The sequence below is a fragment of the Brienomyrus brachyistius genome, chromosome 15 (assembly GCF_023856365.1).
Source record: "Brienomyrus brachyistius isolate T26 chromosome 15, BBRACH_0.4, whole genome shotgun sequence".
Classification (NCBI taxonomy): Eukaryota; Metazoa; Chordata; class Actinopteri; order Osteoglossiformes; family Mormyridae; genus Brienomyrus; species Brienomyrus brachyistius.
The window spans coordinates 769861-782610 of record NC_064547.1 but is presented as its reverse complement, the minus strand read 5'-3'; the positions used below and the strand labels follow the sequence as shown (position 1 = coordinate 782610).

The 12750-nt window shown below is 44.9% G+C and overlaps 1 protein-coding gene across 2 annotated transcripts in view; it reads left to right on the top strand.

Moving 5' to 3' along the window:
* Positions 1-12750, top strand: part of LOC125708613 (cAMP-specific 3',5'-cyclic phosphodiesterase 4D-like) — a 58725-nt gene that overhangs the window by 1134 nt on the left and 44841 nt on the right. Inside the window, exon 2 of one of the 2 annotated variants that reach the window (XM_048976288.1) lies at positions 3617-3843. In XM_048976288.1, the coding sequence (XP_048832245.1) occupies positions 3617-3843 (227 nt within the window). Of the gene's footprint in view, positions 1-3616; positions 3844-6458; positions 7159-12750 lie in introns of those variants that run through there. The other variant, XM_048976289.1, reaches the window with a different exon arrangement.

The following is a 12750-nucleotide window of genomic DNA, read 5'->3' as shown; positions in this document are numbered from 1 at the left end:
ATCCGGAACACACAGAGCAGTGTGCAAACTTCCTCTTTTGTGGAGTAAGTTGACCGCGAAGTGTTGGGGAGCTGGGTGAGATGTGCTGAGGCTGGGTTCGAACCTGCAACCTTCTGATTACAAGGACACAGGCTTAGCCCACTGAGCCACACGCTGTCCCCTAACCACATGTTCTGTGTGCTCTGTGACCACCGAGGACCCTGCAGTCTTCTTTCAATCCAGTAACATGCTGAACATTAATGGTGATTTGAAATTGCTGCTGGGCTTTCATAGCGCGTGCAGGAACCCAGTGGACCTGTAGCTCACGCACTAGTTTCCCAGAGAAATAGCTGTGAATCACATCCTGAACTGGACAAAAAGCTGCTACCCCAGATATTTTCTGGGAGCCACTCCCCCCCCCCCCCAAGCAAAACTTCTAATGGAGAACCCCACTGTGGTTGGTGGGCCTGTGGGACAGAAAGTCCAGGGATTTTTAATCCCAGTCCAGCCCTGCTGTCTGTCTTAATCTGACATTATTTGGATTTTTGCTTGAATGGATGTCAATGTGATCTAAGTCGCAATTAAAAATACAGACAGGACTGCAATCCTGTGACCTCCTTCTTTGGTCTTTATCCTACAGTTTCACATACATCTTTTAAAAATCTTCACAAAAAGTATATATGTTAGTGACCATTTGTTCAGTGCAAAATGTTGTGTTGTTTGTTAAATAAGGCATTATAATTATGACTTAGATGGAGGTGAGCTCACATTTTCGCTGCAATTCCCCAGGAAATACCAGTGGGTTTTAAAGGGTTCTCAGAGGGCCGTAGGAGCCTGGTGTGTTGGGGGGTTGTGTGCCCCCATATTCTATTTGGGTTTATTCACCTTTGTATTCAAAATATAATCTTATGTCCCCCTAGTATCAAACTCTCTCTGGTGCTGCTGTTGGCTTCACAGTTTCTCACAGCTGAATTACTTATAAATCTGGAAGTGACTCAGGGAGTTGCATTGGAAACTGATCAAAGTTTAATGTGGTTTTTAATGAAGGTGTCTTCTCCCTCTCTCAGTCATTATTTGCAGCTGTAATCCCCTGTTAATCATTTATGGGCTTACCCATAGAAGCGGGCAGACTGATGATTTTCATCTGCTCATGTATGAAGTCAATTACTCTATCAGTGACATTTTGGTAGTTTAACAAAAGCATTTATCTTCACCCCAATTGTATCAATTCTACACCATTAAAAATGGCTAATTAGCCGGCAGTTTTGGGAAAATTACCTCCTTAAAGCTAATGTTTTGTTTTAGCATAAAAATGTAATGTTAGTATTTTATCAATGCAAGGCATCTGCCCCTGGACGATGTGGCTTGGAAACCAGAGGAGAGCTACCTCGAGACTGGGATTAAATCAGGATGTTTTATTATCAAAATGGAGAATACACAGCGTTTGAAAACTTTGGGCTATGGTGCTGCTGTGAGTGGGTCGGGCCCAGCCAAGGCTGCGTGGCTGGGGGTGGATGTCGTACGTCAGGCATGCGCTGGAGGCTGTGAGAGGCTAATGCTGTATGTTATCTAACTCTGTTAGAAAGAGATGCAGTTACCTATCATGTTTCCATCCAACTTTGGCAACTGGTTCTAGTGCAGGATCATCATGACCATGAAGAGGGCTTGAGACAGGGGGAACCCTGGAAGAGAAGCCTGGGCACTGCTGGGCACAAGGCAGGGGAAGCTGTAGAAGGGATGCCAGTCCACTGCTGGGCACAAGGCAGGGGAAGCTGTAGAAGGGATGCCAGTCCACTGCTGGGCACAGGGCAGGGGAAGCTGTAGAAGGGATGCCAGTCCACTGCTGGGCACAAGGCAGGGGAAGCTGTAGAAGGGATGTCAGTCCACTGCTGGGCACAAGGCAGGGGAAGCTGTAGAAGGGATGTCAGTCCACTGCTGGGCACAGGGCAGGGGATACTGTAGAAGGGATGCCAGTCCACTGCAGGGCATAGTCACACACTGTGGGCACTTTAGGATGCATTTTCACCCAACTGCATGTTTGTGGACCATGGACCACAGTGGTCCACAGTGGTCACATTAAACCACATTCACAGTCATCACATCCTCATTCTCTGTGTGCAAATCATTTCCCTTTCTGTCCTTGATCTCTACCTGTATTGAACCCCAGGCCAGTAGTAATCTCAGTCTTTTTCATTCATTCAGTAAATATGCAGCCTTGAATTTGAATTAAACTCCTATTCAGATAGTACAAGACTCTGTTCTCATTTCATTTAACGATTTCCTGGTTTGTAGCCATTTACCTGGCTGAGGATGACTGGTTTGCTTCTGCGGGCATTTCTATTCTGTTGTATCTTATCTGCTGCCTCCAGAAGGCCTTCAAAACAGAAGGCCTTCTTTCTCCAAACCCTAATTTCTCCTACTCCGGTCTTCTGTTATCTTGGTAAAATCAAGGTCAACTGGATCTTACAAGTAATATGCCTTAATGGTTTATTGACCTTAATAAATGTGAGTAGAAACCTGCAGACATAACACTGCTTCAGCCATGCAGCATATAAATAAGGCATACAGACATAACACTGGCCGTCCTTCTCCAAAGACAAGAGCCTTCATTGTCTGACCTGTCTCCAGTCTGTATTTATGTTACGGTAGCTTTGTTTTGCCTAATTATTTGCATTTATTTGCACGTCAGTCATATGGGAATTGAATACCCTGCAGGTGTTGCTTGGTATTATGCTTGTTAGTGACAGCTAGGGGGCGCTCACTGGGGCCCAGCCTGATACTGTGGCAGCTTGACACCCAAACACAGTCCAGTTACTGCTTTGTCAGCATTGGTATGATTGTATTACGTTCTTTAGGTTTATGGAATGTTAGCTGGTAAGCGAAGGTGTCTCCGGTTCTCAGACGATACATCAGGATGTGCTGTTCTCCGCTGTATATATTAGCTGGAGAAATAATGAGGAATGTCCTTTACTTTTTAAATGTTGTAATTTCATGCAGCAGCACTATGAGCTCTATTATTATTATGCCTATAATTTTATCAGAGAAAACATCAAACTTTTAAAGGGGTCATAATTCAGTGAGTTTTTGTTACTGATAAAAAGTGGCGTTAATGTTTTTTCTGTGATGGTTCTGTATTATACATAAATGTTTTAGACTTTTGCAAGGAAGTTCCATATTTCAAAGAAACACTGATTTATTGCTTGTAGCAGTGGAGGCTTCTCTGAATATCTGTCCTGTGTTGTGAGGTGAAGGTTCTACCCAATCAAAATGAAAGGCAGTTCTGCATTCTGCTGGTGACCATCCAGTAACAGAATAGCAAACAGAGGAGAGGAAGCAGGAGTCATCAAAGTGAAGCAGGGCTTCAGCACCAGCACTTGTCAGCTTCATTACCGGCTCATCGGTATGATTCAGGAATGTGATGCATCACATTTTAGGTTGAACTTTGCAAGACTTCTCAAATTACATGATCTTTTTGTGAAGGATCCTAAGAAAGATGCTCACAAATTCCTCCTGTGCAGAACAAACATTTAGTTCGTAGCATGACCTGAATAACAAGACGTGAAGTAAGAAACTTAAGAGTACCATCAGTATGGGTAAGAGGGGAGTAATGCTGATGTCTCCTTAATGGGTTTTTCAGAGAGTCGTCGACTCCTTGGGCCATCGAGTGCCCAAAGCCATTCCTCTCCCGGTCCAAAGCTACGTGGTGAGAAGGAGGTTCTCTGGGTCCATATACCTACCCCAGCTCTCCCGCCGACACTCCCACCAAGATGCCCGGAAGATGTTGGATGTTGAAGCTCTCTCCAGGCTGGCCAGGCTCGGAGCCAAAAGCTTTGACACCATCGCAGATGATCACTCTGAAACGGGGTAAGGTGACTGGCTTCCTGTGAGATGCTGCTGACATCTCTTGCTGATTTTCTGCCATGTGTTCTGAGTATGCACATCAATTACATGAATTATGGGATGGAGGTGGAACTCCTTTCTCTACAGGAATTTGTGTTTTTTTTTTACATGAATCTGAGGTACATCTTAAATGGTTGAATGGGCTGCAGTCAGTGATAACTGATTCCAGTTAGCGTCGACATGGTCCGTCCGTACCAACGAATCTAGATCTACTAATAAATGCGCCAGGATTGAATTAAAATAACTGACCCATGTAGCCACGTCATCTCGCCTCACTAAGACAAAATACTGGTCAAATTCTCAATTTGTAACTCAAATATACATTAGCTAATGCTAATATGCTGTGTGAGCTAGCTAACCGGGCTCGGTATGGTCATATACAAAGTTAAAAACATGCAGCAAACAAACTGGTATATATATTCACCCGCTTTTTACTTGCACAAAGAAAGCACATTTTAACAGTTTACTTACAGTGTAAGAAGGTCGAAGCTCTGCCTCCTGAAACGTCTCGCTGTCCAAGTCAGTCCGAGTGCGGCCAGCTGTAACCCAAGAACGGCTTGAAAAGAGCGCGTATGATGTGCGCAGCGGGTCCACTATTTCACTGTACGATGGAAGCCGGGCTGTAAGGGCCGCATATGTTAGGCGCATGTCGTATATGAGTTGGCTATTATGGCGGATCTTGAGGGCAGATCCATCCGCCCCTGATACTATACTGCTAAGTCTTTATAACCTGATATGTCTGTGAGAAATTTGGTGATTATTGATCACTGTTTTGATACATTAAACCACATTAAGCTTTTTTAAGATAAGCATTTTAGAATGTCCCACCGTTTGGGTTGGCAAAAAATTACTTGTTGATTTTTTTGTAAATCCGATTCCCAGTACAAAAATTACAGATGTATTTTAAGCCATGGAAACATTTACGATGACACTTCAAACATATACTGAATTATACCACGTCTGAAGTGAAAGTCACAAGGAAAATGTCTATGCCTCTAATGTTAAAAAAATATAATAATATTCCACTGAATTCAAGGACGGTCTTTTACTTTAATTTACTTTAAATTTAATTTATATATATAATTTAATCTACAGTAATGTGCTGTACATAACATATACAGCAATGAACTGTCAAAAATACAGTAAATTACTGCAAAAACAGCAAAAAGTATGAAAATCTACAGTAACATACTGTACACAACAAATACAGCAATGAACTGTTGAGAATACAGTAATTTTACTGTAAAAACAACAAAAATCAGTTACAGTGTGCGAACCCCTTTATCGCTACTGAACTGCCCGTAGGGTAATCAGACTCCTTGCAATATATATTAGTCTCCTCTGTCTGTAGGTGTAAATTCTGACATTGCTGCCATAGTGTATTTGTTAGTCTGAAAATAACGCTTTACTTTGCGTGTTATAGCCCGACAGGTCATTTTTGAATCTAAGGCGTGTTACAGAATAAAGATAAAGACACTAAGGTATTCTGGTGCAAGGCCATTGAGTGCTTTATAAGTTAATAGCAGTATTTATAGTCAAATCGGAACTTAACTGGCAGCCAATGAAGAGAGGATAAGACCGGTGTAATGTGATCAAATTTTTTTGTGTTTGTTGTTTTGTGTAAATAAGATGCCTTATTTACTGAGAAATTTTTAATTGGAACCATCTAAGATTCATCCTGAACGTTAGTTGCAAAAGAATCTTTAATGATGAAAGAATTTTTGGTTATGTTACTTTGTTTGGCGTGGGGTAATTTTAGTCTGATGAGAGACAGGTAATTCTGGGCCTGTTTTACTAAAATTATATTGTGCATCATCATATTATGACTCATCAGCCAGTGAGCACAGGTGCTGTGCCAGTTGCTTTCTTGACTGTATTAGCAGGTGAATTCAGGAGAATTCTATGGATTTACGTCATATCCCATTCAACACTGTAGTGATGCAGATAAAACCTGACTTATTAATTATGTTTCTGTATCTAAGAGTCATCTTACAATCATCAGTGAGATTTGGTGTTGATGTGTGACCTTGAATTCTAAGGACTGACTGGTAAATGTGTGTGTGTGTGTGTGTGTATGTGTGTGTGTGTGGGGGGGGTAAACATAAAGCTGGCATCTGTATTTCAAACAGGGAAATGAGCCGGAACTTCAATGCCCATCCTCACGATGTCTCAGACAGTGAGACGCTTCTGCCGTGTTAGTTGGTATGATTTCCACGGCTTGTACACTATTGTGTTTTAACTCTACCCCTGCTTTGTGTCCTGTGCTGTCTGTGTTGGGCTCCCAGGCAGGGTGTACCCCTGCTTTGTGTCCTGTGCTGTCTGTGTTGGGCTCCCAGGCAGGGTGTACCCCTGCTTTGTGTCCTGTGCTGTCTGAGATGGGCTCCCAGCCATTTCCCACAGCCCTGTCCAGAATAAGCAGATGGATGAATCAATGTATAGTCATTGAAATTAATTAAAGTGAGGAGTAGCCCAAGGACATTTAAACGTATGTATTATTAATGCCTTCTGCCTGTTCTCAGGTGTGCCAGCAGAGTATTTAAATCCATGCAAATCAAACTTGCCCAGATTGCAGTTGTTCACCTCCTGCTGAAGTGTCAATATTTAGACACGCTCATCTGTCGTGCTCCCGTGCAGGGCGCATGGCGTCATTTGGGCTCCGCGGGTTTTTTACCCCCACCGGCCACGATCTGCGCATATAAAGACTCTACAAGGCTCTTTCATCTTCGCAAACAGGCTATCCAATTTTTTACCGCACTTCTGTTTCTGGGACAGAAGATAAAAAATAACTAGGTTTAAAAGGAGCGATATATGAGTAACTTTGTAGGACCATGACGGCTATTACTGGAAATAGTTTTCGGCATTTAAGGAAGCCGTAAGGAAGTATCCCGAGCTCTTCCTGGTCAGCATCACTGACCGGGACTGCGTGTTCGTGGCGAGCTGGGAGCGCCGGCTCCCCGTTTCAGCACTGCTCCCCCGGACAGCTCCTTGGGTATGAGCGGAAAAGCCCGCTAGTCCCCGGGCTGTCGCTGCGATTCCGCGACGTTCTACGGCAGCTTTCTTTACTTCCGCGGGGATGGAGTGCACGGCTCTGACTCGGGAAGGTGCCGGCTTGGCTAAGCCGCCCAAACACTTGTGGCGGCAGCCCAGGACTCTCATCCGGATAAAGCAGCGCTATCACTCGGACACCGAGCACTACCTGCGCTCCAGCAGGACGATGGAGAAGCACCGGCCCGGGCTCAAAAAGCCGCGCATGTCTTGGCCGTCCTCTGCGTACAGGCGGTAGTATAATCTCTTTCTCTTCGTGTTCATGCTTCTGTATTTCTAGCACTAATCCATTTTTAAGGAACAGTTTAAAATGGAAAAAGTGCAAAAAAAGCCTCTAAACACATCTGTGCCTGGTCTGCTTAATTATTCTGTCTGGTTGATATCAGTCGTAGCACTCATATTTTTAAAACTACGTGCTTTTAATATTTTATGCAATTTTAAGATATTTTATATGTCATGTAAACGGGACCAATTATTTGAATTGAATAATGTAAATATCTGTACTTATAACTACCGACCTCTGTGACTCAGTTTGTTTTGTTTGTTTTGTTGAGTAGTATAATCGTTTCTTAAGAAAGCACTGCACACTGCTGTATCTGTTAGACTCCCTGCCTCTACATAAAGACCAGAATAGACCCCCTATACTGTATGCAGGCTGACGCTGACTGAAGTTCACTCTCATCAGCCTGTTTACTTTGTAAAATCCATCTCAAGCCCAATGCAAGCCATTTCATCCACACATTTTCCTCTTAACTGTAATTTTATTTACACATTATATTTGACCGTTATTGAACTTGCTTTTGTAGTTATCATTATCATTTTTAGTAAGTTTTAAATATAAACCCAAGTGAAGCTGTGAAGGAGCGGCTGGTGGCGTGTCCCGAAACGCCAGGACCTCCGGATCCGCATGGTTAAAGGCTCCCGGACAGGCGCTCACACGCCGATGCGTCGCTGCAGGGTGACTCACCGCGGCTCATGTCTGCCTTGTAGTAATATGTCTCCCCGGAGGCAGTAGGGGCAACAAGGTGGTCTGTAAAAAACAGAGATGTGTAAACATTGTGAAGAGAATTCCCTGCAAAGTCGATTCCCACGTTTGCCAAAAGCGGCTTCGGGTTTCTGCTGACTCCCCGCCTTTTTCTGCTCACGTGTGCATTTGCCTGGTGTCTGGCTGCATCCCATTCTGCCTTGGGCCGCGGGGCCCGTCTGAGCACGGGGCCTGGCCGGGGGCCATCCCCTGCAGCTCGCAAGCTGCTGCGTCGTGGGAAGTTGGCCGTGCTGCTCCTACCAGGAAAGGCCCATATGCCCAAACGCCCATGCGCTGCTGCGGCCCTGCAGCGGTCAGCCTGTGTGCTGCTGCGGTTTGACATGTGAACGCTGAGGCTTAGATGCAATGTTGCTATGACGCCCATCTCCTGGATTAGGGAAGAGAGGCACACAGAAATTAAATTCAAAAAGGAGAAATTCATACTGTAATAAATCTGCAGTGATGGTGGTGCAGGAAACACGAAATGCGCATTCATGTGTTAGGCAACGGAAATCCTGTGTGATTAGGGCGAATGGAATTATCCACATGTAAACGATCCTTTAGCAAACCAAAATGGGCCCAGGGAACTGCCCACTGTCAAATCCGTCTGAAAACGAGTGCGGGGGGGGGGGGGGGGGGGTGTTTAACCCTAACTGTATCGGATGGTCCCTTAGATGAATCTGTGCCGCATGTAGGGGATGGTCTGTGATCGGTGTTATGTACCATGAAATAAGAGGCCGGTGTCACACTGTACTGAAATCATGTGTATTGGGAATGTTTTCAGGTGTCTCAGTGATTTACCACCATCACCCTGCCTGCCTCCATCTTTTATAGAAGCCTGTTTTTCTCTTGCGGTTCCTCCCTGCTTGCTTTAGTGACGACGTTGTTTCTCATTCTGTCAGTTATAAATTATACCGCAAATGTCATATTTCCGCAATTTGTCAGGAAGCAAAAACACACATTCGGAAGTGCCTTTTACACGGAGCCCAAGCCACGCTGAGCTGTATGTATCTCTCGTGTGTGTGTGTGTGTGTGTGTGTGTGTGTGTGTGGATAGCTGATTTAAAGAAACGTTAGTCTCTTATTGTGGACATCACTGTTCTGTGATGATCAGACGTTTTATATATACATAGTGGACAAACACTTTTGAAACATTTGTTTTCTTCAGCCAAGAAGTATTAACAGTGTTACTGCCAAGATGTTTGGTTTGGCTGCTGACCCTGCATAAGGTTTGGATCTTACATAAGATTGTCTCTCTGTATCTTTTCAGTTTTTCTCTCCTGGATGCCCTCCAGAATGTTCTTTAACGTAACGATACATTACAGGATAATAAGAATCCTGGCCAGGCCAAAATGAGCTCTATTGGTCGTCTGAGGCTATTCAGTCGGTATCTTTATATCCTCTAACACATTCCCAGCTTTCCATTCTTCATGCATGATCATTCTCTCTGCCTATCATATTAATGGGCATCTCTCAATACCGATACTTACTTATAAAGTAAGCAAAATACCATCTGTTCACCCAGAAGAGCTGGCACTCCAGATTATGAAAACTCATTTTCATTTAAGTAATTATTGTTTATTCTATTGGCACATTATATCAGAAGTACATGCACAATGCAGTATTTTAAGCATTTATGAAACGGTTTTTACATAATTGTGTAACTGCAGTTTAAGCATGAGGTGAATGGATTTTTCTGCAAGTTAAGAAGCTGACTGGAAGCAGCCGCCTGTTGAATTTATGTGCTGGATGAACCTGGCGCCTTTCTGAAATCTATAGTCATGTTTGTTCCCTCTGGCATCAACACATTTGCAGACAGGCTGTATTTCAGCAGAGTGGTATGTGCTGCTTATGCCCCGTTGAAGGAGGTGGGGACTATTTATGTGGCACGTGGCCATTGGTGTTTTTGCCAACCGGGAAACTCAAAGCCTGATGTTATCAAACCTACGGTTGCCGAAGGTGGAAACAGCCTGGTTCTCCATGTCGTCAGCTTTGCAGGAAGGCTGCTGCCGTACCATGGCTCTGCACATCCAGGACGCACCTTCTATTCAAATCATCCTTGTACATCCCCTAATATCACCTGTAATGTTTTGGAGCTCAGAGATTATGGAAGGTGAAGCCACATATGTTCCTCCTGTAATAACTGACAGTTATATATTTGCGTTTAATAAAGTCACAGCTATCCGATGCAGATGTGCTTGTCTGTTTGCTGTCTGACCCAGGGACTGATCTAGCTTTTCCGGCACCCTCCCCCCCGAGAAAAATGATGACCATTTCACTTTCCCCACAAAGCTGGTGATTCAGCCTGTGCAGGCAGCTCTCTGTTCTCCTAGAGTGTTTTCATGACCTTGTCTGAGCCTCCTTGTGCCAATCAGACCCAAGGCAGCTGCTTAGATTGCCTGTGCCTAGATCCAGCCCTGGTCTGACCCAGAGTGCCTTTACTCTGCAGGGCTCCCGCTAGTGGTGTGTTGTGAGGGCCACCTTGAGGGCACAGTGGTATATTGGGATTGGAACCCTGTGCAGCCTGTATCATTCCTTCCCCTACCTATTTCTGTCAGGCTTGCCGTGGCCCTGAAGAGTAAAAGCATTTGTTTACATGCCTGCCTTTATGCCAGGAGACGCTAACGTGGTGCTGTCCCTGACATTCACACTCTAGCCAGCAGCTCTCCATTTAGCCAATGGGCTTTGTGGCTCTACCAAGCAGCTTGGAGGAGCCCTGACGTTCTCAATGTAGCTCCGCCCAGGTAGCTTGAGGCTGATTGGAGGAGCCCTGACGTTCTTAATATGGCTCCATGCAGATGGGTCGCTGCTGATTGGAGGAGCCTTGGCGTTCTTAATGAAGCCACCTGGCACTTCGCAGGAGACGGACACCTCCCCCGTCAGCAGGCCCTGATAAAGCATCCGGCCTGGCGTCCGATGTGGGCAGCTCACGCTGTCAGTGGGGGCTGTGTCCTGGGAGTGTGGATGTCTGCGTGGTGTGAGGGCCGGCCTGCGGGGGCAGCTCATGCTGTCAGTGGGGGCTGTGTCCTGGGAGTGTGGGTGTCTCGGTGGTGTGTTTGCCGGCCTGTGGGGGCAGCTTGTACCCATGTGAAGGCTAAAGCGGCCCTGGAATGAGTGCACTGCAGAGAGCAGCAGGGACATGAACTCATGCAATATGCTTCCATGTTATTTGACTGGCATTTCCATAGCTGAAGCTCAAGTCACATGATCAGATTATCAGGCTTTTCCAGCAAAATGACAGGTTTGATAAGCTGAGGAATGCAAAGTAGGCAAAGTGGAGTCCTGTGTTTTTGTTCAAATATAGCACTGCAGCTCCGTACTTTAACAGCATGGGGGCCTGTGTCATTTCTGTCCTGCGGAGGTGAGATGCTCCTTTCTGTTACATCTGTTTTCGCTGACTGGATGAAGGAGAGGAGCATCCTCTCACCCATGACTGGATAGTCACGTTGCTTGGCTGTCCAAAGTCACCAAGGGTTCAGCAGCGTTTTCCTGGAATGCTGCAGTTTGCGTTTCTCACCCGAAGGCTCATACACCTTTGGGTTGCAAGTTTGGCATCTTTCACTGTTCACCGGTTGCCATGAACCTCCTGACCTGTGCTGCTGCCTGTAAGAGCGTTTCAGAGGCTCTCAGATAACAGCTTGTGTGAAATGCGTGTCGATTCTACTGATATGCTTCTTTATATGTGGTTGATTCTGTTCTTCTCCTTGTCTCCATCGGAGGGTTGGGGGTGATTTTTAAGAAACCCAGGATGCTGTTACACATCTGCCAGTAACCTCAGCAAGTCTAAACTGGGAAAGGGGCCCCGTGGTGGTGCTGAGAAATGATGTATGTGTGGAAGGAAAGAATTAGGATGACCTCTTCAGGGCCATAGCCTCAAAAAAGCAGAAGCATTAATCAAAATCTTGCTGGTTTTTAGCTCCACAGTAATGTTGCGAAAAGCACTCGCTTGCCTTTCCTGTAGTTTGAGGACTAATGACTTTTCTGTTTCAGGCATTGGCTATGGAAAGAACAGACCATGAAATGTCTTATATGTTCATGGAGAGCTTGTCTGATGTGCATTTGTTTTGAGCTCAGAAATACGTGAACAAATACACGAACGCAGGAACCCATCCCTGTGTAATTTCTAGGTCTTTTATTGTAATGGGGTGTTTTATTTTCCCTTAAATTCTGTGGGTGTCACCTATGACGTGTGATCCTGTCAGCTGACATGTCGAGAGATTATTAGAAGCCCTGAATTCTGGAGTCCCGAGAGAGGATGTGTACTAGGTACGATTTCTGAGTGAATACATGCTGTGCCTTTAGCCAGTCATAAGGTTCCACCCATATACCAGGTATTTAGTCAGTCTAATTCAAATTTTTACTTTTGTTGGTTTCTAAAGCCGAAAGAATTCTGCTTCATTTACATAAATTTGTTTTGGTGATGTATCTGGAGAAATCTGATGTCCTGGGAAGATAACATCGCTGATTTGAATCAACCTTTCGGCAAAGTCTGTAACAGCTCTACTGTCAAGGGAAATGTTACCAGATGGAGTTCACACTTGGCCTGTCCAGTTGCTTGGAGGAGACCTCCTAGGGGTCCACACATACTGTACCCACGCAATTGCTATAGAGAGGCCCATTAATTAAGGTGAAGATCATCTTCTGTATGGTGACCTTGCAGCAGCCAAACACCACCCGCAATAGCTGGGAATTTTAAAGATGGGATCTTTTAGCAAGCATCTGCTTTTGTACGTCTTAGTCCTGCTGCAGATCTGCTACAGGGCTGCCAAGTTTCTCTTTCTGAGGGATAAATCTGCAAAGGAC